At 39.9% G+C, this 24437-nt stretch overlaps 1 protein-coding gene across 3 annotated transcripts; it reads left to right on the top strand.

Annotated features, from left to right (window-relative positions):
* Positions 1–2849: 2849 nt before the first annotated feature.
* On the top strand, positions 2850–24241 carry mag (myelin associated glycoprotein). 3 transcript variants are annotated; one of them, XM_065471753.1, is made up of 13 exons: positions 2850–2919; positions 11080–11199; positions 13776–13881; positions 14566–14641; positions 14748–15116; positions 15224–15520; positions 16425–16682; positions 17328–17588; positions 18367–18675; positions 20199–20298; positions 20914–21010; positions 21286–21339; positions 21655–24241. In XM_065471753.1, exons 4-13 carry the CDS (start codon positions 14596–14598, stop codon positions 21811–21813), a joined length of 1950 nt encoding a protein of 649 aa, XP_065327825.1. In that variant the 5' UTR covers positions 2850–2919; positions 11080–11199; positions 13776–13881; positions 14566–14595; the 3' UTR covers positions 21814–24241. The 3 variants fall into 3 exon arrangements, with proteins under 3 accessions (XP_065327825.1, XP_063342392.1, XP_063342393.1); XM_063486322.2 differs by lacking the exon at positions 2850–2919 and adding an exon at positions 7470–7586; XM_063486323.2 differs by lacking the exons at positions 2850–2919; positions 20914–21010; positions 21286–21339 and adding an exon at positions 7470–7586.
* Positions 24242–24437: the final 196 nt, after the last annotated feature.

The raw sequence follows: 24437 nt of genomic DNA, 5'->3' as shown, positions 1-24437 counted from the left end.
ATGTCTGACTTGTAGGGGCATACCATAGGTTTAACATAAGAAAAGTGTCAAGTTTCAGTGGTCAGCTCTTAAAGTGACGCAAGCTCGGGGGGGGGGGTTTCAAAGCCAGTCCGCAGTCTTTGCCTCCTTCACCTAAAAAAAGATTTCACTACGAGTAAAAGGTAAGAAGACCGAACCAACTTTTATGTCAGATCACCTGAATAGATTCTATAAAATAATCTCCCTGTTCTACAGGTTTCTGGATTTCTGCCACTTTGTGTTTGTCCCTACTTCATGGGTGATGTATCCTCCTCACACTACGTCCTCCTAGCTGTTCAGCAACACACTGAGGTTCCTTAAGGGTGTTTACAGTGGCCAAGGTTTGTGCAAATGATCCTCCTTTGATCACACAGTGTCAGATGTCAGAGTGGTTATGTGCTTGCGGCAAGAAGTCATGTTGAAATCTTTGTTGCCATATTTGGTCTCTTATCACTTAATGAGAAAATCTAATTCTGACAAGTAAACAATCCGTCACTCTGAATGAGAAGTGGTGTTTTGATGCACGTTTTGCTGAGCCTTTCCAACTTGGTGCTAAAGTTAGACAAGATCCAAAGCCTCTATGTGTAGGGTTTGTGGTGCTTTTGCTTTTTGCTTGTCTTTTTTCCCCCAATTATTAGCTCTCTGTGACTGCATTATCAGTGACTCAGCTGCTGCATTTTCTACAGATTTGGTAATTTAAAAGTATTTTAAAACATTGAGAATACCTAATGTGTGACTGAGAGGGAGGCAGGGGGAATGGTGAAGATGCCAGTTAGTAAAGCCAATGCACAGTGAATAGAGGTGAAGAAGTGAGTGCAGGTAAGATTGAGGGGGTTGAGGGCAGTGTCAGAGTTAAGGATGCAAAGATTTTCAGTGGATGTGACCTCAATAGGCAGGGTGAGAAATGAGTGTATCAGAGGGACAGCTCAGGTGGAGTGTTTTTGAGAGATAGTTAAGAAAGCGGGTGGTAGGGATAGAATAAGATGGATAATCTGCTGTGGGGACCCCCACACAGCTGAAAGAGGAAGTGCACATTCTAATGTGAAGGTGTTTTTTTGTTGTTGTCTTTAACTCGGCGAGGGAATCTTAAATCCAAAGAAAATCATGAATTACAGTTTTAAGGTAAGATCCTTTTCAGTAAACTCTTCTGACGCAATTGAGACTGCTTGCCTCAAGCAGCTAATTGAGTAATAAGAAGTAATTTACAGAAAAAATATATATATATGTAAAATTGTAAAGTTTTTCATTCAATATAATAAACATCCTCACTTTTCAGACTTTTTAATTATCTGCATAAACCATATTCAAACATCTGCCACCATTGCTTTAATTGGGATACACAAAACAGAACTACTTAAACTGCAAACCATATTACAGTTGTGATGCTACTTATGGTTTCTTTTCAATACTGAGATCCAGCTTTGAGAAAACCAGTTACATGCACAGTAATCTCAAGAGAAGCAGTTCAAGTTCATCAGATGGAGCCGCTGCATATTAGTAAAAGCACGCGATATAAATGTGTGTTAACTTGTTTATTTAAGAACTGTGACAAAGATAGGTTCAATGGAGGAAAGAAAAGAACAAAACATACATTTGCTTACCAGGAAAACAAAAACATGTATATATATTACAACCCACAAGAAACAACATGTGGGCTAATTTATTGGTCAAAATGTAATTCCTATGCAGAAAGGGCACACCTTACTTTGACTTTTCCACTTTCTTTTTAGGTCTTGGTGCATTTTAACACGGGTAACTTTACATGTTTTAAATTCTCTTGATATTCTTTCTCATATCTATGAAAAACTGAGTGTTTTGTAGCCTGTTTTAAATGTTTTTCATGCTCTGCCTGTGTTCTGTATCTCCAGAGGTCTTCCAGAGGCAGTTGGCTAGCATTTTTGTCAAAATCCAATAAGCAGAATATTCATATTACACCCACATCAGGCACACTTGACATGGCAGTAACAAAGGATGCTAATGTGCATTGTTTGTTATATGTACAAAATGCTGCGGTGGAGAAAAACTCTGAATTTTAATTTCCATTCATACCATTTCACTAGCAGTTTAGTAATATTTGTTACACTGGACACTTTGGACACATCATTCAGTAAATATCTGCTCTTTATGAGTCCTGATAGATGATCAAAGGCAAAGACAGTAGCAATCATCTGTGCTACACATCTGACACAACTCCTCTAAATAAAATAAGGCTCAGCTGGCTGGTTTGTGAATATTTGTGAATACAGTTGCAATCATTTAAGTCATTTAAGTTACTTTGTAAGTTTTTGTTTTTTGTTGTTCCTGTGGTAATAACTACATTTTACTTTACTTGCCACAGTCTTTTGCAGCATCATAACTGGAAGGGAAGCAGGGGTCCCACTGTTGATAGGACAACACAGTTTGTGGAGCAACTTTTTGTTCACTTGCTGTTTCAACTATGCTTTCTGCTCACATAATTTTCTTGTGCTGTGAGGGATTATCACTGACACTTTGGATGTCAAGGACGCTCCTATTACAGTGTCTTAGACAACTTGACGCAGTGGTTGGCCTGTTTGCGACCTGTCTGATAGTTTGACCAATCCTGTTTTATGTTCTGGTGACCGTAATGTTGGCGATTTTGCCATATTACCATATCTTAGGAAATCTATTTCAGTGGCTACAGTGTTGTCGTAACGATAGAAATGGCAGCCAAATTGTAAAAAATGAAAACTGAAAAAACAGAAACAATCTTAAATTAAATAAAATAATCCTCAGCTGGCCTCCCAATCACAGTTTTTCTATGCCAAAGATCCAATCTGCTGACAGAGAGAGCGAAAGAGAGGAGGGAGGAGAGAGAGCAGTGGAGAAAGCAAATGTTGGAGAGAGACGAGTCTCCTCAGTGGCGTCTGATCAGCTGATAAGGTAAGAGCTCTGCTGTTCTCTGATCTACAATTGTGAGCAATCAGATTAGGTTTTTCCACTATGTGATTACTCTTTTTGTCTTATATCATATGGATTTGAAATTCTCACTTTAAAGACTTGGCTTTGCAACAGAATACCAGACAGTGAACTACTGTGGCAACTCTGAAAGGATACGTGTACATTATAGCAGTGCTGTGTATTTGATTGCATGTTATAATTATTGCATTATAATTAAATGTGACCCTGTCACATTTTAGCAGGTTATCTATTTACATCTAATCATGATACACAGGAAAAAAGTAACTGGTGATATGTTCTGTTTGATATCGGTGCATTGTGTATTTCAAGTATTTTAAACAAAAGATAAAAGAAAAAAATAAACCACTGAGCTTCCCTATGTTATTAACAAATTATCATCTAATTATCATTTAACGTTCAATGTTTTTTTTCACGTTGAAGCCATGCTGTCCTTTTGCCTTTCAGTCATTTTAAACACAGTTTTAATTATCTGTAGCGTCAAGTCAGTAGACAAATCCCGTTTAGGCAATTTCAACAGAACACAGATCCAAAAACAAACAGTGACAGGTCACAGGTTACTATCTCTCTTTTTTTTAATCAAAGTAGCTGTCAATAATATGTCCAGTTTGAGAAAGTTAAAATGTTTTTAAATGGTCCGATTTCCTAACGAGGGCCTGCATCGACACAAACCGAACGTCAAACATATTACAAATCCAAAGCCCCTCCATGACAGTTGGAGCACAAAAATGGAACTTAGGCCAAATTTGAGATTAGGTGGACATTTGGGAATAAAAATCCCTTGCAACACAAAACGCAACATGTTGCAGCTCTGTATCCAACCTCCTAAATAGGGTCAACATCCCTTTAAGAATTGCTCATTTTCATTCTCACTGATATTGGCAAAATTGGCATGAATACCAAACCATTTACTTCTACTGGGAAATAAATGACAAGTTAAATTTGTGAGTTTCACCATCCTTCTGAGCAAGACTTTTTTCTCTTGGGACATTAACTTTGAGATTAAAATTCTTTCTGTTTATACAAATGAGAGGAAACTCAGTGCTTAAATACCTGAGCAGCTGGTACACTTTGTTTAAGCAATGCCGGTTTTAAAGTTAAATGCATTAATACCAGATATAAAACAGCTTTGGTGAACATCTGCTAAGTGTAATAACAGAAACACGAAATCATCGTGTTTCACCAACTCTTCATCTATTTGCAAATGGTAGCTATCTGCTTCTGTCCAGTGAAGCGAAGAGAGACACAATGGGCCCATTCTCAGAGGCTTATTCGGTTACTAGTCTCTGTCCAGTACAATCCCAGCCCACACACCCCCTCTATATCGCTCTCTTACCATGACACCCTCAATAGTTACACTAGAATGCTGTAAAAGTATGTCTTTGTGTGTTTGCATTATGTAGATTCTGGTGTTTTTTACTCTTAACATTGCTAAAGAGTTAGAGCATGTGTGGATTAGAAGTTTTGGCAGTAACACTGTCCACAAAAAGTGACTCAATTTTTGGTTGCACACCTACTTTTAATCCCAAACTAAACAAACCAGCCCAATCTTGAGCTGCTTCTCTATGAAATCTCTAGCTAAGAATAACATTTTAAAACCTTTAACATGCAGGTGTTTAGTTTCTATGGCTCAGGCTGAAGGTGGCAGAGCCTTTCGATTCTAATAAGAATAATAAATGTTTGATATGTCCAGACTCAAGAAGTATAACAGTAGAGTGAGTGAAGTGCATCTGTGCACACTTACAAAGCCCAGATAAGAAGTCCAATTAACCAAACCAATCATAATCGCCTGTGTGGTTTAAACATGGGTGTACAGGGCTTTTTTATTAGTTCATTAAACAAGATGGGAAATCAAAGAGAACAAACCAGTTGTTGGAGGGAGATTATAACCATTATCAACCATTTACAAGTTAACTTGTTAAAGGAAAAAATAATTCTTCACCATTTGTTGGGTGGCTTTTGTGAAACAGGCTTCAGGATTACAAAAGTCAGAGTTTGCTTGAAATAAACTAGTTCCCATGACACGTAGTCTCGCCATGTCTGAAATGTAAAAGTGCTCATAGCTGAGCAGTCACAGCTGAATGGAAGGTGAAATGGCAGACGTCCTTGAGACAAGAGACGGTAATCTTTCAAATGGAGATGAGCTTTCATACTTTCAGACAGCCTTTCTGCAAAGCCACTCTTGGTCTGCATTTGTTCACGCAAAAAGTAATCAGAATCATTTCATAAAAAGGTTTCAGGAAAGTTCAATTTCTGCCTCCGCACATGGCCAAGTGCTGCATGCACCATGTGTGGATGTCTGACCTCATTTGAAGTGTTCACACCTCGACAACAAAGCTTTTGTTCCTGAGATGGGGACAATCATTATTTTCAATGCCTCGAGATAGTACTTGTCCAGAACCTAAATTTCATCATTTTTATTTTTTTCATCATTTTGGAAAAAAAACTGTTAAGGAATGAATAAAATTATATTAAGATTAGAATGCAGCTTTTGACACTTTAAATTTGAAACCATCAGTTTTTGTCCATTTTCAGCCCGGCTTGTGGCCAGTCAAACTGGCTGAAAGGCACAAGAATTACAACCAAGAGAGAACAGTCGAACAAGAGACAGAGACAAATGAGCGAGGGCAGAGAAAAGGGGATTGTTGTGATTAAAAGACAATTATCTGTGCACATCGACTTCCCAGTGTTGTGCGGTGTCAGGCTCGAGCTGAGCTTGTTCTGTCCCAGAAGGCTTTGGGAGACAATGGCTACTGTGTTAAGGGGAGGGAGGAGGTTTGTTTGCAAGTCTTGGGGTTTCATGACACGGTTACAGCACCATGCAACTGTCTAAACACTCGTAATTCCACATAGGCTTAATAATGCATTTTCTTTAATAGTAACAGCAGGGAAGGAGCAGTTGGCAGTTTTATAGGTCAGCTAGCATCACCATGCAGGTGTGCTTTCTAACTTGAAGCAACTTAAAGCAAGTTAACAGAAATGTGGTGAACTGACTTTGGACAAAACTTAAGCAGCAATAAAATGCTAATGTCACAATTTAGTTACCCAGACTGTCTTTATATTGCTGTTGCTTGTTATGTGTGAGGGTGGCTGAAAAGTTGCAAAGCAGAACTATTACACAGACTGCACAGGTAGAAAGGAAAATGAATGCGTTTAAAAACCACTTCACAGTGACCTCAGATCACTGTGTGGCCCTTCTAAAGGATATAGAGGAGGAGTCTGCTGTGTCCTTACTCACCAAGGCAGTGGAGATGGTTCTCACACACAAATCATCAGTGTGAGCTCTATGGTAAGATGTAGGGGGAAAAAGCCAAGCCCAATAATTCTAGGGAAAATCAACCATACTTTAAACAACGTAGACAAGCTATGATGTCATAATTACTGTTTAATTGGCCCTAGTGCTAATTTCATGCCATATCAGGAGCATTGTAATTCCCAGTTTCCAACTTGTTAAGTCTCTTTTTTTATTGATAATAATGTATATTTTGTTGATCCCCATGGGGAAACTGAACCCATTCACTCAGTGAAGCAGTGGGGAGCCACCAATCTAGCGCCCAGGGAGCAGTGTGTAGGGACAGTACCTTGCTCAGGGGATTCGAACCCCTGACCTTCTGATCATTGGGCCACTACTCTACCTACTGAGCTATCCCCACTCTTTTGTTAAGCTATTGCTTAACAAAACAGTAGCAGACCCTTTAACATCTAAATTGTCCTTATCTTTGACTCCATATATTCATTTTTGGACTTCACTCAAGCAAAAGGTTTGAACATCGAGTGGGTGGGGCTTCTGTACTTATAGCTAGCTGTGTGTGAACACCATATTAGGGTATCGGTGCTTGCTGACATCATACGAATGCAATAGTAGGAAAAAACACTGTCTAAAACAGAGCCTGAATCCGTAGCTTTTACCTCGTAGGGATTTCTTGTACATCCACTGATATTAGTGTTTGAAGCTTTGGCTCTGTTAAAAAGGAACATACACTATTCTAAGTGTATAGTTATTTATTCATGGGGTAAAGCATTCTTTATTTTTTCTAGCCTCTGACTGCTAGCGTTATTTGAGGTTTTTAGTCTCCATCAATGACAGGCTTTGAATGAGCCTCATAGGATTCCTTTCTCTTTTCACTCATAGCCCTCTTATTCAGCCTCCCTCCCAAACTCATTTCCTGCCTTGTGCTATACTGACATCCAGAAAGAAGTGGATCGCCTCTCCATCAATCCAAAATGATCAAATATGCTCAGTTCCATCCAACCTAAACCAAGTCATCATGTTGGACACAAAGGCCTTGGAGCTCAAAGTCTCACCCGTATTTGTCGGGGTGAGGTGGAACAGAGTGGCCCTTTGTGGCCCCATGTGTATTTATGAATGGCTGAGCCTTGGGGCAAAGCTTGGGAACAATGCTGCTACACTGAAGGACTCATTTTGAGATGGGCGGGGGGTGGGGGGTGTTGTTGGTGATGATGGTTGTGATGGTGGTGGGCAGAGCACTTTATTCCCCACTGTTGGGGCTTGGTACAGAGTGTGGCGAGAGGTCTTGGTGGTGTGATGCTTTGCATGTGAGTGTGGCTGCTGAAGCTGCACATACAGGAGCTATTGAACGTTTGGAGGTCGACTGTGGTCACCTACACAGGTGAGGAGCAGTTTTTATTTGTGATTTTCATCCTCTTTTGAGGTTTTTATCTTTTCCTGAGAGAAAAAGCAACAGGATGCAGATTTCTTCACATGGGGATTGAATTTTATTTAATCAGTCCATCAATCTGATTTTAACAATTTTGTTTTTTAAGGTCAAACAGTTACGGACACGGTGAGTGAGCGCTTGCTTGCGTGAGCGTTCATAAATGATGTGATGACTGACCGAGGGTGTGAAAAAAGTGAGATGAGCTGTATGAATCACAAGTTAGACCAAGTTAGGTAATGAGTAAGTGTGTGTCTATGCATGTGTACACCTCTGTGAGCGCTTGCGTGATTGAACGTGTTTGTGATGATGTGTAAGCGTGCATGGATGAGTGAGTGTGTGTGTTTTGAACATTAGCGGGGGATGCTAAAAGCCCAGCCAATTATTACTGGACAGATTTTACTGCCTGTGCCATTAGCACTGAGCTGTTCCTGCAAATGCCACAACATATTACCGTGTCTAATCAGACATGTGATGCCAGGTAGAAGATTCTTCGATTACACACCAAGCAAAACATTTTTACAAGTCATTTAACAGTAGCTTAGATGTATATGGTTTTTGTAATGAGACTGCGAGGAGCTGGAGTGATTCCTTGAATCTCAAAGAGGATGGGGTTTTTTTTAAAGAGAAAAGTGGAAACAATCATGTTTGACCAAATGTGTTTCTCATATAATTCAGAGTGCTGCCTGAGGAGTTGAGGAGAGCATAATGTTGGTTAATTATATACCAATTAGTGAATTTTAAAGAAGATCGCAGAGCCACAAAGAGATATTAGTTTATGCTAAATCACATCAGCTGTCAAGAAACATTTGAATTTCTCACCTTAAACTTTGTGACACCTCTAGGTGTAATGGATATGTGAAGCAAGTTTTGTTCTTCCAATTAAACTGTCGTGATTTAGAAAATGTCTGATGAATCTAAACTAGCATCACATTTCAACAATAGGAATACCTCCTGTTTTTAGATTTTTACTAAATCCATCCCTGGCATTTTATACACACTGTTTCAGGACATCAAGTCAAATGGAAGGTTTTAGGAAGCATTAAGATGGATCCACATACTCATTGTCTGTGTGGCTGAACAGGTGATGGCACTGTTTGTCGCCCCCTTTTGTTCAGAGCGGAAGGGAGAACGCTGTAAAGACAGAGAAGGCCTGTGGCTTACCATCTGCCCACAGGGATGGGGATTGCCAGTAGTTGGTTTTGCCAGGTAGCAGAGAAAGATAAGCTATTGGTGCTCCTGGTCTCTTAGTATGTTGGTGGTCTGCCAAATAAAGCTTGCTTTAATATCCTGTGCGTGTGTTTTGCTCTTGGTAAAAGCCTCCATTTATAATTGTAATCTATCTCTGTGTTGTTTGAGATGAAAGTCATGGTACACACCCACAAACTCATGCAAATACCGGGAAAAACACAGGCCATCTTTCTGTGGTTTCTCACTTTTGGGTATATGATACTGCCAGCAGAAGTTTCCTGCAAAAGACTTCAGATAAGAGTAAAGCATAGCTAAAATGTACCTAAACACTAAAATAAGTACATACATGATGAGCCTTATGTATGAGCCATACATAAGTCCAGTCTTTTACTTATGCCAACACTCTGCAGTACCTTGGACAGAATGTGTGACTGGATGTTGGCATATCTCAGTGTTTATGTTTGTATCTTGTGCACATGAGTGTGTGTGTGTGTGGTACGCTGGGCTCATCGCAGCTCAGCGCGCCATGTGTGGGAGGAGGAGCAGCCATGTTTTAAGACCATCTGCTCTTCTGAGTATTTTAGTGGGAGCCTTAGCTTGTGGTGGATCAACGCGCGTCACAGGCAAGCAGCAAAGCACAAGCTGTGAGCGGGCCTGTTCCGGAAAAATTCCTTCAGTTTCTCACTTGGACAATGAGCAGTGTTCTGCATACAAGGTTCCCATTCTTTTTCTCTCTGTCCAAGATCTCTGGTGATGCTCGTATAGATGTGGTGCAGATGATATTCACAATTAAAATGTTCTTCTTGGCAAAGCGGGGTGTTTGTGTAAACCTTTTGGTTTGTGTGAGCAATTTCAGTAATATAAAATGACTCATCAAAGGTGTCGTGGCCTGATTTAGCAGAACTGATTGTTCAGATAGCATCTGTATCCCCGAAGTGTGATGAGGAATAAATGATTACGTTGAAGTTTGATTGCCTCAGATATTAGAAAAGGACCTTTTGCACAAGGCATCACACAGATTAGATGAAGCTAAACATGTTTGATTACTGAGAGTTATCTTTTACATTTAAACTATTTTTAATTGCTTCTCTGTAAAGTTCCCTCTGCTTCTTTTTTTGAGATAAAGGACCAGAGAAGAAATGTGATACATTTTAATAAGTTACCCTTTGAGTCTTTAATGTGCATGCACTGTATAGGCAATGATTAGAGTCCCAGCAGGACAATGGAGCATGCTCAGCTTACAACCAGCACCAAGGGAAGCAGAGGAAGGTCGCATAGCTCCACACCCCACACTGAGGAGTGTGCTGGCATGCCTTATGCTGCATGTGTGTGTAGGGGTTATGGCATGCTGTGCATTCATTTGTACATAGCTCCATAGCATCAATGCAACACTGTCTTCTTCAGACTCTCTCCAGTCTGTTTATAGAGGGATTCCCTTGAGGTTATCCACAACTCCTTCAATGCCATGACTTGGCCTGTGGCCTAATGGCTCTTGAACACAGTGACTCACTCTACATATAACAATAAGGGTGAGAAAAAAAACTTCCTTACTGGAGAGACAACTTGCCTTTGTTATATTTATACGTCAGCTAAGTAGACCTCTGAGTGGATCCATGCTTGTACTACTGCCTACTAACATTCCTCACTAGGGAAAATATTACTGCAGATTTGCATAAGGCTGGAAAGATCAATGATCATGCCCCGAGGACTCTTAATTTCAGAAATTTCAATTAATTTAGACATGGTTTTCACAAATCTAATTGTGCGATTTAGACTATTACTCTATGCTTTCCCACACACATCTGGAAAACGGTTGCATTGATTATGCAGTCATGGTGAACACAAATGAACCCTAACATCACAGCGAAACTAACATCAAGTTTCATGTTTCATGTTCTCCCTACAGTTTAAATGTTATTTTACTAAAACCAATAATGAGTCATCTTTCCTTCACCAAGCAGCTTTGGCCCTTGTGTCTCAGTCACAACAACAAAGTCTGTGTGAACAAAGTTCAAGAAATGTCAAGAAGTCTTAGAGGTTGAAGCATAATGTAGGCTCAAAGTTCAGAGCATCAAGGCACATAGGACAGTGCATGGAAGTGGTGGAAAGTAAAGGAATGCTGAGTGGGCCTGCAGTACACATATTCAGATCTGCCCACAACACATGTAAACCAGAGCTCACACAGACTCCTCTCTTCCCCTTCCCCTTGTCTGCTTCAACATATCTTTTTATCTCCATTTTCTATCCTTTCCCACAGACAGTGGCATCTGGGAAGCAGGGCAAGAAAACCAACTCGGGGAGAGCAAAAACAAAGGAAAGACGAAGAAAAAGTCAAGGCTGGGAGGCAGCAGGAGCCTGGTGCTGAGGCTGTTATGAGGCAAGTGTTTGCTGTGTGCATTGCGTGAGTCGTGTATATAAAAGTGTGCACACGTATGCTGTGCTCTGTGCCAACCATTTGTCTATCCCATCAATAAAGCCTTTGTTGGTGAGGTTGGTGGTGGTGTCAGTGGCCCTGCCCAGCTGCTGTGCTCTATTCTCTCCTATGTTGCTGATGCATGGCCTCTCACCCTGGACACACTTACTTAGCTCTTGGCTTTTTGTTGCAGTGCAGATGTCTGAGGTTGACGCAACTTTGGAGAAAAGTTTGAATTGTCCCAGCCAACAGTGTGACATTATTGGCCAAGAATTCAAAGTCTGACCCTTTCTACAATATAGATATTTGGGTTTTTTGGTAGCTGAAATATATAAAAAAGGTCCTCTCACTTACTCAGAGTTTATAATCTGCTTGTGCAGTTCTGAGGCTGTTTAGGTTCACTTTCATCACTCTCAATAGCACAGTTTTCAGTTGCAGCAGGCAGCTGTTGTTTTTTTGTTTTTGTTTTTTTTGCTAAAAAAAAGGTTTAAAAATCCCTCAGCTTTATACCACACACAATTTGCATCAAGTTGGTTAGCATAGTGGACAGCAGAGTGTTTAGAAACTGAAGAGTAATTTCCCTCAGGACTAGAATCAAAAACATAGCTAAACAAGAGACACCATTGGGATTACATTTACCAGGTGGCCAGAAAATCAAATTCAAATGATTATGCTAGTTTACCAGAAATGAAAATGATTAAATATTTGGTAACAACTTCATGATAATACTGTGTTCACAACCTGGGTCCACTGCTTCCAGGTGCCCAAAATAACCAGATACGGTAGGTTTAAAGATCACAGGCAAATTTAAAAATAAAGTGTAAAAATAAAATTACATCCTCATGCTCCTAGGAATTTGTGACTGTGACTGACTAGTTATTGGACTGCATGATAAGTGGCACATCCAGTGCTTCTTTCAGTGTAAAATCAACTGAATTTTCCCTTCTCTCTAACAACAAGGCTAATATTGGTCAAGGATTCTCTGGGGGATGTTGGGATGTGTTAATCACGAAGCTCTAAAGCACAATCCACTCTCAGACCCGCCATCTGCACACACCGGCTGCTGCATCATGAGGCTGAAATCCGCTGCTTCTCCTTCTACAGGCATTTATTCTACGTCCAAACTAACAGTCATCATACTGGTGTACATCTCATTTGTATGCCACATTTAGACAAATAGATTTCTTTAGGAATAAGAAAACAACTGTGAACTCAAAGTAAATAATACAAATATAATGGCATTATATTGCACTTTGGATTGTAAATGAGTGAATTATGATAATTTCAGAGTACATTGCAAGCATATGAAAACTCCAGGCTTATGAGAAACTGGCTTTTTATCATCTCAGAGAGGAGCAATATGCAGACATTATGGTGCATAATGTAATGTAAAAGCCTCAATATGGGGGTCAGAGCACATGCCACTTTTACTGCATGGCATCTTCCTTCCCCCTCTACTGTGCATCTCAACAGCGTACTGGAAAATAAAGGCAAACATATCCAAAAATAACAGAGAAATAGTCCACCAAGCCTTTATTAACGTGTTATTACATGTCAACATGACTATTTCAGTTGAATTAGAAAGGGTAAGATTCAGTAATATGAGCTTTTTCTTGCAGTCCGTTTCCTTTTTTTGAGTTTGATTGCTGTTTGGTGGTGAATTTAAGGACAAAGCATTTTTTATTACCTTCTGAGCACCACAGTAATGGGATGTATATTTGAATTCTGACCCCAGTACTCTTTAAATGGCCATGATTTTATTAGGATATCAAACCTCAGCTATTTTTGCATTTACAGTGCAGGTATTGCCAATATAATAATAATAATAATAATAATAATAATAATAATAATAATAATAATAATAATAATAATAATAACAATAACAATAATAATAATAATAATGTATACTTTATTGATCCCCATGGGGAAATTACTCTCTCTGCATTTAACCCATTCACTCAGTGAAGCAGTGGGAGCAGTGTGTAGGGATGGTACCTTGCTCAGGGGTACCACAGGGTAGCTGTTCAGTGGTACTTTAATATTATTCATTAGAGCTCATAATAGATGTGATGAAAATTTATATGGACTGATTTATTTCAACCTGAGGGTTGATATTCCAGACTATATAGTAAGCAAAGGAAGTAAACAACACAAACAGCTTGATTCTTCTGTGGTAATGTGCTTTTGTTTCTCACTTTTTCATTATCTCACTTGTTTTCATACGTTTTTATAAGTGAATATTGTCTACTCGGATTGATTTGTAGTACAGCACAGAAAGTACCAGTAATCCACTAATGACATGATGTGTGGTGACTGGAGTTTGGCTTTGTGTCAAGGCTCAGGAAACAGTGAGAGCCATTCACTGAATCGGCTTACGTATGGCAACCATAATGAGAGTGACTCTACTGAGGGGGAGCAAACAGGTGCTGACTGATGCTGTGTTTGTGTGACTTACTATTGGTCTGTGCAAGCGAGGGGGCTGCGAGTGCTGTAATCGCCTGGCAATGCTGATGTCACTGGTATTTTCTTTCTTTCCACAGAGAAGGAGGCTGTCAAGCTGTCTGGGTGTGAGTGAACACCCTCTAGTGGAACTGCTGAAGATTTGTTCTCAGACGTTCCATTCGTTTTAACCACCCGCATTTCAAGGTAAAACCACAGTAGTTCAAAACAGTAAGACCTATTTTTACTTCTTGTATACGAGGTGCTTTTTCTTTCTAAGAATGTTCACACCACAACCCAATCTGATAAAAAGCCAAAACTCTCCATATGAGCAGTTTTCAACTTGTGACTGAGCCTTTGCAAGCAGCACTAACTGCACTTAATATACATATTCATAGACATAGCTCAAGTTAGTGTTAGCTCTACATCTTTCAAATGTAGGACATGACAGAAAGGACGTTGACATTTTGTTTTTTATAGTATTCACAGTATAGCAAGAAGGAATGTATTATCTTTTTGGATGTTAATGACACTTTCAGTCCATATACTGTAATGTGTGGTCCATGTTGCACACTAAATATCTCAGAAATGTCATGTCATGTTTTGTGCCGGACAAAAAAGTAAAACCTGTGGGACTTTGATACAACTGATGCTCTGATCTTTGTTTTTCTTTGTTTCACTGAAAAGTTCCACATTGGGGTTTTTGATAGAGGATTGCTATGATATACTATAAAACCAAGAAACTGTGAAACATTAAGAACATCTTGAATTTGTTTTTTAGAGGTCTGCACGGCGTGTGAGTCATGCAGCAGCATCAGTGGTGGAAACGTGATATTTGTGTGTATGTGTATGTTTTTCTGTTGATGACTGACAGCATGGTGTCTGTTTCAGAGGTCTATGGTCCAGCATTGAGCAGAGACCATGTGGTGTTTAGAGCTGCTCCTACCACTGCTGTTGTTCATCAATGGTAATAAATTCCTTTACATCTATACTTTCATGATGATAGACAGGTAGTATTCCTATCTGTATCTTGTATGTTGAAGAGTCCACTGAGCCTCTGTCTCTTCCCCCAGATGCCAATTGCCAGTGGAATGTTTGGTTACCTCGGGATATCTCAGCCATGACAAACTCCTGTGTGGTCATCCCCTGCACGTTTATGTATCCGTCTGGAATAAGGCCGAGCCGTGGCATTCATGGTATCTGGTATTATGGACAGCCCTACCCACAACTCTTCCCTCCTGTAGTCTTCAAATCACGTACAGACGTTGTGCATGAGAGCTACAAGGGCCGAACCAAGCTGCTGGGAGATCTGCACCAGAGGAATTGCACTCTGCTCATCAACAACATTGGCACCGAGCACTCGGGGAGATACTACTTTCGTGCAGACCTCGGTGGAGCCAACATCTATACATACCCCGATTTCACTGAGCTCAAGGTTCTGGGTAAGTGACTGATGACAGGACAATAGGAAGTTGTTTTATAGTTGAAAATTTATAGCTATTAAAAATGCCATAACAATCATATTTTTCCTTTATATTTCTGTCTCCAGATCAGCCCAACATCGATGTACCAGAGGAGATTGTTAGTGACGAGAGCTTGGAGCTTACATGCTATGCTCCTGATAACTGCCCAGACATGACTCCAGAAATCCAGTGGATGTACACGGACTACCTGCCCGACCCAGAATTCAGCACTGACCTCGTGGAAGATAGCAACACAGCAGTCCTCTCCAACACCCTCACCTTCACACCCAGGCCCATGCACAATGGGCAGCTTCTAGGTTGCAGGGTCTATTACCCCAACACCACACTAGTCTATGAGAGGCAGATTTCTCTAGACGTCAAGTGTAAGTAAAAAAAATAAAAACATCAAACTGAAAGACTGAAAATCATTGCACTATGGCTTCAAATGGGATGTTGAGCCTGACAGTTTGCAGTGAAGTGAGTTGAAGTGGATCTTTTTCTCAGTGATCTCAAACTCAAGCATATCTTTATGTCAAAAAGTTGATTCTGGATTCAGTTTTCTGGGATTCCCTTACCTGGCTGATTGAACATGGATGGTTTAGAAAAAAATAACCGAAGAGCCTAAAATGAATTGTTAGTTAACACGGAGACATAGTACAGCTGATTTCAAAGGTGCTATGATAGTATTTAAGTAGTCACTGAGGATGACAAGAAAACAATAGCCTACGGCTTTTTTTTTTCATCTAAATCTCATGTATGGAATGACCTCAGATCAAGACAGCATCTTTGCAGTTTCTGTTCTGTTCCTGTCGTGATAGATGAATAAACCTTCTTAACACCGACAAATCTGAAGTCGCAGTAATCCCACTAATATGAAACAGTACAAAATATTCCAGTTCAAATTACCAAAGTGTGAACTCTTATTATAAACGATTGTTCACTTCACTTTCATTTTGCGAAAACCGATCTAAAAGTTGCTGAACCATTTCAGCTAACTGCTGACTAAAATTGTCACTAGCATGGTTGAAAACAATATCTGGTGCTTGTACAGTATTTAGTACAAAACATCAATCTGCATGTTTCACTTTTATTTAGACATAATTTGCTTTGAAGTCCCCTCAAGTTAAAGAGCTACCTTTCAACCTTTATTTGAGGGTGTAAATTTGTCGATTTGTGGTTCTTTTATTGAAAAGATTAAATTATTTTTTAGGAGACAGTTATTCTGTGACTTGCAGACATCATTCGAGTTCTTGGAAAATAAATTCCCTGTTATATTTTTCCTGGCAGATGCTCCACGCTCTGTGTGGGTGAATGCCTCTTCAGAGGTGATGGAAGGCAGCTCTGTGACGCTGCACTGTGAGGTAGACAGTAACCCCCCTGCCAGGATCGCCTGGATGTTCGGAGACCAAGAGCTGCTGTGGGACACAGCATCCAATGTTTCCCTCACGCTAGATGATGTGACACCTGCAAATGAGGGAATTTACACCTGTGTTGGGGACAATGGCTATGGCATCATGAACACCTCACTCTACCTGGCTGTAAAGTGTAAGTTTTTGAGATAGCAAATGACTCCCAACCCCAGCATTTGTAAGCATAAGTGAAAATCTTTTGAATGTCAACTCCCCGTGCGGATTCATAATACAGTTGATTTAAACAGGGACTCAAAACAAGAAGTTATAGATGCTCAATGATTTCCAAACCATTGCCACTTTACTGATAAGATTTCATTTAATAACCACCATTAAAACCACAATAAAAAGTCCTGGGAAATCAATGTATCTGGTCCATAGAGCTTAAATGTTCTTTTTTGTTTTGGTGCAAACATTGGGTGAGACAAGGCAAAAATTTTGATATCACAAAGTTTCAGCCAGTTCAACTTGCACTGCAATACTGCAGTAAATGAATGTACTACAAAAACCTGCTCAGAATCTGTATTGCATATTTTTAGATATATCAAAGTAACAAAAAGATCAATCATAGTCATGAACCTGTAGTGATGGCTCAATGGCTTTACACCAATTTACAGTAAGCTTTAGGTCACTGTGTCCAAAAGAAAAAAAAAGATATTGTGCGTTTTATTTAATTCTGTGCCTTTGAAATGAAGGAGGATCTTGTGTAAGAATTATAAGATAGAGGTTTTCTTATATGAATAGTAAACATAACAAATTCATTTTCTCTTCTTTGTTGCAGATCCTCCCCATGAGCCTGTGGTAAATGACTCCATTACAGTAGTGGAGGGTACCACTCTGGCCCTGCACTGCAGCACACAGGGAAGCCCAGCGCCCACCCTCACCTGGCTGAAGGATGGGCAACTGGTGGGCACCATCACTGCGGATGAGCTGTCAGTGCTGACGATTGTGGAAATCACACCGCAGGGAGATGGACAGTACCGCTGCCTGGCAGAGAATGAGCATGGGAGAGCCAGCAGCTCCCTCAACATCACTGTCGAGTGTGAGTGCGTCACTTTCCTGTATTATATTTTTAAAGGGAGTCTAAAACTAGGTCAAAGAATAAAGCACGATGGCAGCAAGAGATACGTTTGTTTAACCCTCCAATGTACGGTAATGTGCTAACTGTATGTTGAATTGCACTTTGTAGAATTCCACAAAACTTCTTATTTCCTTTGAGTAAAAACGTACTTTAACCTCCTAGGACCTGGCGTCCACATATGTGGACATCACATTTTGGGTTATTTAGACCAAAATACTCAATTTTGCTCTACAAGGGCCTGATATCCACACTGTAAAAAGAACCAACTTAATTGAATTGTTTCAATTGGTAACACCTAATTTAATTAAGGTCTTTGAAATGAAGTTAATACATTAGATAACACAACTGATTTATCTAATGTATTAACTTCATTTCAAAGAAATTAATTAAATTAGGTGTTACCAATTGAAACAATTCAATTAAGTTGGTTCTTTTTACAGTGCACTTACGAGGACACTATACTGCTACTGTTCTATCAAAATTTTAAACGAATATCCTCATATGTGGCTCTTATTTTTCTTAAAAACAAAAATAAGGCTAAAAAAAATCTGGTAATTCTTTGTTTTTACATTCATTGGGCCCCAATGTGACCAAATATCAAAGAGAAATTAAAAATGCATGCCGTGGAAGAGTTCGGGTCTTAGGAGGTTAAAGGAAATCTTGACCAAAGGAGTATAATTTGTTAATTTTACTAGTCAACAGCTATCTGATGTAATCATCTCTTGCCCTCCCTCATTAGATGCCCCTGTGCTTCTGGAGGAGTCAAAGTGCACAGTGGTGAGGGAAGGTGTCCAGTGTGTCTGCATGGCCACAGGGAACCCTGAACCCATTATCGAGTTCTACCTGCCTGACCTGAACATCACCATCAACGAAACAGACGGCCGGTACAACTTCTACACGCACACAGACGGGCACACGTCCACAGGAATGATCAAGCTACGGGAGAAAGGTGAACGGGTCGACAACGGCAGTCCTGCTGTCAATGTCCACTGCAGCATCTCCAATACATATGGAAGAGAGAGCATACTTCTGGAGCTGCAGCAAGAGAGTGAGTAGACAACTTTACTTAGTATTTAGTTTTGACACTACCTATTGTTGGATTGTGTCACTATTATCACATCCTATTTAAATGGATATGACACTATAATAAAGCTTTTAGTACATGTCAGATGATATTTTCTGACATTTATCTATACTTTACGCGTAAGCAATGCCTGGTTATGACTATTTCCTGTTATGTGTCATGAAGCTTAAGGCAATGGAAATTTTTGTGCTTTTCTACTAATTACAATAAACTTAAGCACCGTAGTTAATTTTCAATCAATTCCACTTACATTGACCCATTTCCATAAATTAAATGTTTATTGATTTGCTACAGAAAATGGATGCGAACAAAAAAAAGCACAGTTTTCTACTATTTGATTAACAGTTAAAAATTCCACAATGGTCAGCAGTTTAAAAAATTAAGTCTCTTTTCTTCTTCTTATATTTTCTTTTATACCTAAATCCTCTATACTATGTTATAAATTCTTACGACATCCACTGCCCACTTTATTAGGTATAAATAATACAAGGTTGGACCACCTTTTGTCTTCAGACCAGCATTAATTCCCAGGAGGTGCTGGAAATATTCCTCAGTTTTGCTCCATACTGACAGGATAGCATCTCTCATGAAACCTGTTTTAGATGATTTGAGCTTTGTGACATTATCCTGCTAGAAGCAGCCATCAGAAGATGAGTACTCTGTTCTCACATAGAAATGAACATGGTCAGCAACAATACTCAGGTAGGCTGTGGCATTTAAACAATGTTCAGGAACTCAGAGTGTGCCAAGAATATATCCCCCACACCATCGCACCACCGCCACAGCCTGAACTGCTGACACAGGGCAGATTCTGATCATAACATCCAAATGCCTTAGCAGAAATTTAGACTCATCAGACCAGACATTTTTTCCAATTTCTTTGTGTATTGTAGCCTCAGTCGTGTTTCTAGCTGATTGTGTGTTCTTGTGCTGCTGTAGTCTATCGTCTTCAAGATAGTATGTTCAAAGGTGCTCTTCTACCTTGGTTGTAATGAGTGTTTTTTTAGTTACTGTTGACTTCCTATCAGCACAAAGCAGCCTGACTATCACACTCTGACATCTAGCATCAACAACACATCATTTTTTCAGAGAATTGCTACTCACTGGATAATTTCTTTGCTTTTCTGACCTTTCTCTGTAAACCTTAAACATGTTTGTGTGGGAAAATCCCCATAGGTCAGGACTTTCTGAAATACTCAGAGTCACTGAAATACAAAATCACCTTTCTTCCCCATTCTGATGCTTGGTTTGAACTTGAGCAAGCTGACTCGACCATGTCTACATGGTCTTAAATTCACTGAATTGCTGTCATGTGATTGGCTGTTTAGACATCTGTGTAATGAGCAGTTGAACAGGTGTACCTAAAAGAGCTGCCAGTGAGTGTATATGGCTTGTTAGCTTGGTGGGCAGTTTCTTCATGTGTTACTCAATGAAGTTTACAGTAATTGACTCCCCTTCATTTTTGTTTTTACCACCTCTGTTTTCAGAAAAGTACATGATGGCAGTTATAGTCGGCACCATTGGAGGAGTGGCAGTCATAGCCTTCATCATTGCAGCAGTTAGATATGTTGGTCACAACAACAAGAAGTGAGTATAAATGACAAACTAATGGAGAAGCCGTTGCAAGGCAGGAGTAGTCAACTTCCTTACTAAGCATTTTCTGAAATCCAAGGAAACACTTAAGCCTAGTCATCCATTCTAAAACACATCGTTGCACACTGTATACGAGTGAATGTGGGACTGATGTGGACGTGAGAATTATTTCCCCCGAGCAATTTCAGTTCATTTGCAGTGACAAGTCCTTGTTGAAATCCTTGGAGATCTACACTGGCTGCCTTGTGGAGTTGGTTAGCAAGCTGGACTAACCTTATATTTTGCAGGCACGATTCCCTGCTCTGACACTGCTTCTGTATCCTTGACCTGCTATGCTAAATACAACTCGGGTAGCCCTCTTAACCAAAGTGCTTTATTTTAGCCTCAAGGCATATTTGGACCACCAAATTTGCAAGCTTTCTCTGGCCCTGAAGTGGGTGTGATCTCAGCGACTAAACCCATAAAATAACCACGTCACTCACAGCCACGGTTGGCCTCCAGCATAACCTTACAGAGCTTGTTGTTTTAAAATGGATGCCCAGGCTTGGCGTGTCGCCCTGCGTTAGTGGCAGTTGAGACCGAGTCTGATTATGTGACTCCGTCCCCCAGAGAGAATGGCAACCCTAGGCAGGACGTGGTCCTGGAGAACCCAGCTTTGTACTACAGCGCAGTCAAGAAGGACAAACAAAATCTGAGGAAGAAAGTGGTGAGACATGTTGATGTCAATGATTATGATTATGATTGAGGATGGGTTGGATTACCATTCTCAGATTGTTTGGGGTTAAATTTTTGTGTAATGAAAAAGTCGTACAGTCATGATAAGACCCCATGTTAACCTCTGAAATGAGGTACCAGAAAGAATCTGTCCCACTAGCAGTCTAGTAGCTCCAACCATGACCTTTCCAAACACTGTTTTTCTCTTGCTTTCATCGCTTCTCTGCGTTTTTCTGTGTGTTTTTCTCTCCCCTAACTCTTGCACAGCTTAAGACAGAGCTGTTGGGCTCAAAGTTTAACTCCATTCTAGAGGAGACTACGGTAAGGTTCCCCTACAAATCCCCATTAAAAACAAAAAACAAAAAACACAAGCCTCAGTGACAGATGCATCTCCTCGCATATCAGCTTCTGTGTTCTGTACACTGCCGTTTGTTTCCAATACTGCCTTCTGCATGGCTGCCTCATTGCTAACACAAACTGCCAGTCTAACAGGAAACATCTCAGACTCCCTCTCAGTATTTCGACCAGTAATCACTAACATCTTTTCTTTAGTGTCTGTCGCGCTCTTCTGCAATCTGAGGTGTCACTGGCACCTTGCTGCTGATTTTTGCCGCTAAACGGTGTTTCTGTCTGCAGGGAGAAGACGGGGATTATCATTCTGTGGGCTCTATGGGAGGACTGGAGAGGCAAGAGCTGAATTACGCTTCCCTGGAGTTTATTGGGGCAAGGTCCAGGGAGGGGGCCTCAGGGAGGAGGGATGACGGCAGCAACTACACAGAAATCAAAGCCAAATGAATCGCGATCCTTCCCTGATCCCTCGGCTATGCGAGATGCAGTGGCAACCCTATATTACACACATCATCTGCCCCGTAAACTGTGTAATAACCCCACCTCTTCTCCTGGATTTCACTCTGCATATGACTCTTTTGTTCCCCCCTCATTTTATCAAATTTATCACATGTAATCTTCTGCTCTGTGGCAGTTTCCGCCGCTATGGACTGCCCCTCCTCCACGGGTCACATACCACCATTAGGAAAAACTGGTATTTCTGGTGGTTTTGAGCAACACCAACTGGACAATGTAAAACACATGTTAATTTCAAGCCTAGTTCAAGTTGCAGTACATTGTCTCTACACACAGCATTAAACGGTGGCCATATTTTTATTCTTTTCTCCTTTTTGCTGTCCTGATTGCTGTTGTGTCTGTCTCACTGTTTGCTCTCCATCTATTCTTTTAACTGTCACTGTGTCTGCTGCCAGTCGAAGCATCAGGGCAAGGAGTAACTGCTTTTTGTTGTCTTATCTTTATGTGTGTCTGTGTACTGAGAGCGAACCCTCTCCTATCTTGTTGTGTCCTAAGAAGAAAACTGTCAGAAGTGAGAAAAGGAGATGCCTTTAGATTCTACATAATTGTATTTAATGTGTGCTGTGACACAGTAGCCTCTCATTTTAACTGGAAAAAGTCACCATCACTTCTGATAGTAAGTTTGTAAATTTAAGCGACACACTTTCCAGTTCTGAAAAAGGTCAAACCTTGATTCTGGCATTTTTCGTGTAGGTGTAAGAATGGCTTGAGATCTGAGGCGATTTCTTCCACTGTGGCCAACGCAAAGTGTCTCATTTTCTACTTCTTTTCCACAATGCACGTGTGTCTTCACAATTATTCGAGTCAACTAGAAAATACAGACCTGAAGCACAACATCCTTGCTTGTGAGTGGCCAAAGTGTTATCTCCTATAGACAATGTGTGTATGTATGAATGGGTGTGTGTATTCAAATTGTGCTGAAAGATCACTGGACACTGATTTCTGGGGTCTTTGGGAAGTTTCAGCATCGCCTCACTAGAGGTCGGTGCTCTGTTCTCACAGGATTGCGTCAAATGTTTGAATGGCAAAAGGTGATGCTGACAAGCCATCTGGTTGTGCTACTCAATGACATTTGATGAACCTGTGGTGTATTATTAAAGCTCACTAATAGTCTAACTTGATAATGATGGTGTCAATAATATATTAATTTGATGTATATTGATGGTGAAAGGGATTCTAGTTTGTACAGTAAACATCCTGCATGATTCTTTTGCCAGCAGGCACACATTCAAGTATTGAACAGCAGTGAAAAGCCAGACTGACAAATGAAAAGCAGTTTTGTCACACGTCACTCAGCCACTCTGACTGAACACTGTCTTAATAGAAGGTTAGAAAACAGTTCCCAACCTCTGACTACATGAATCTACATGAAGTTAAATCAAAGGCTGTGTTTTCTGTATTGTTTCCATTAATCATTAAGGGAGTACTTAGTATTTTAGCATTGCTTATCCATTGAATGTATTAACTCACAAGAGACAGGGTTCTTTCTCCTTTTTTTTAATAAATGGCCAAATTCACAGGAACCACGATGTCCAGAGTTTGGTCCCTGGTACTGGTTTAGTTCCAATTACAAAGTCATAAGTTACCCTTAATGCGAGCAATAGCTTAATGGAAGCAATCTTTACCTATGAAGCACCATGCCTTCAGATTTTCTGAAGCTAGTTGAGAATATTGTATTGTGTAGCTTTTTACTTAGTACAGACCAAACCTCATACCTGATCTAAACAAACCAAGAAGCCTACTACCTGTCAGTTTACACCATGTCTTATAAAGTCATCTCTCAGACTTGCACACACACTGTAGCCATAACTCCCTATACCCTATCATTTTGCATAAGAAACTATAGATATTGATTGTAATTTTTATTTAAATTGGTATTTATTGCACTTCAGATTGATTTTAACAATGTAACACAGAATAGCAAATATGCAATTTTTAATGTACATTGTTAAATGTATGTAAAGATGTTTATGGAAAAGTCAAGTGGAAAACAAAAGGAAAATGAAGATTAAAATTTCTTTGGATATAAATATAATGACTAAAGGTTTCTAAAATCCTATTATGAAATTTGGTTTGGTTTGTTTGGCTGTCTCATTTAAAATGATGGAGTAAGCTGACTGAAGCAGCAGAGTGTTTATGTGAGCTGTGTTTAAATGGTTTCATAATCAGCACAGCAAAATCCACTATAGGCCTCAAACTACAGTAATTTTGTACAGGTACAGACATCTCTAGAGGGGAAAGGCATTGTGAAACAAAGAATGATACATTATAAGAAGCACTTCAGTTTTAACTGTTAAACTGAACTGAACCCAAATGAATCTCTCTGTCAAAATGAATAAACCATGATGATGAAACTTCAGATTACGTTTGGTTTTAACTACAAGTGAAGACCTGACGTTTTTCTAACTGGATGCTCTTCCGTTCTGGTAATAATATGCAGGTATAATTTTTACCTGTAGCTTTATGATGAGAAATGAGACATTTTTTTTATTAAATTTCACTGATTAAGACTTTTAATCAATGCTGGTCTTTTATTAAGACACTGTTCTCTTAAA

This window comes from Pelmatolapia mariae, linkage group LG10_11, assembly GCF_036321145.2.
Source record: "Pelmatolapia mariae isolate MD_Pm_ZW linkage group LG10_11, Pm_UMD_F_2, whole genome shotgun sequence".
Classification (NCBI taxonomy): domain Eukaryota; kingdom Metazoa; phylum Chordata; class Actinopteri; order Cichliformes; family Cichlidae; genus Pelmatolapia; species Pelmatolapia mariae.
Note: the sequence above shows the minus strand (reverse complement) of the source record. Positions and strands in the feature narration are given on the sequence as shown.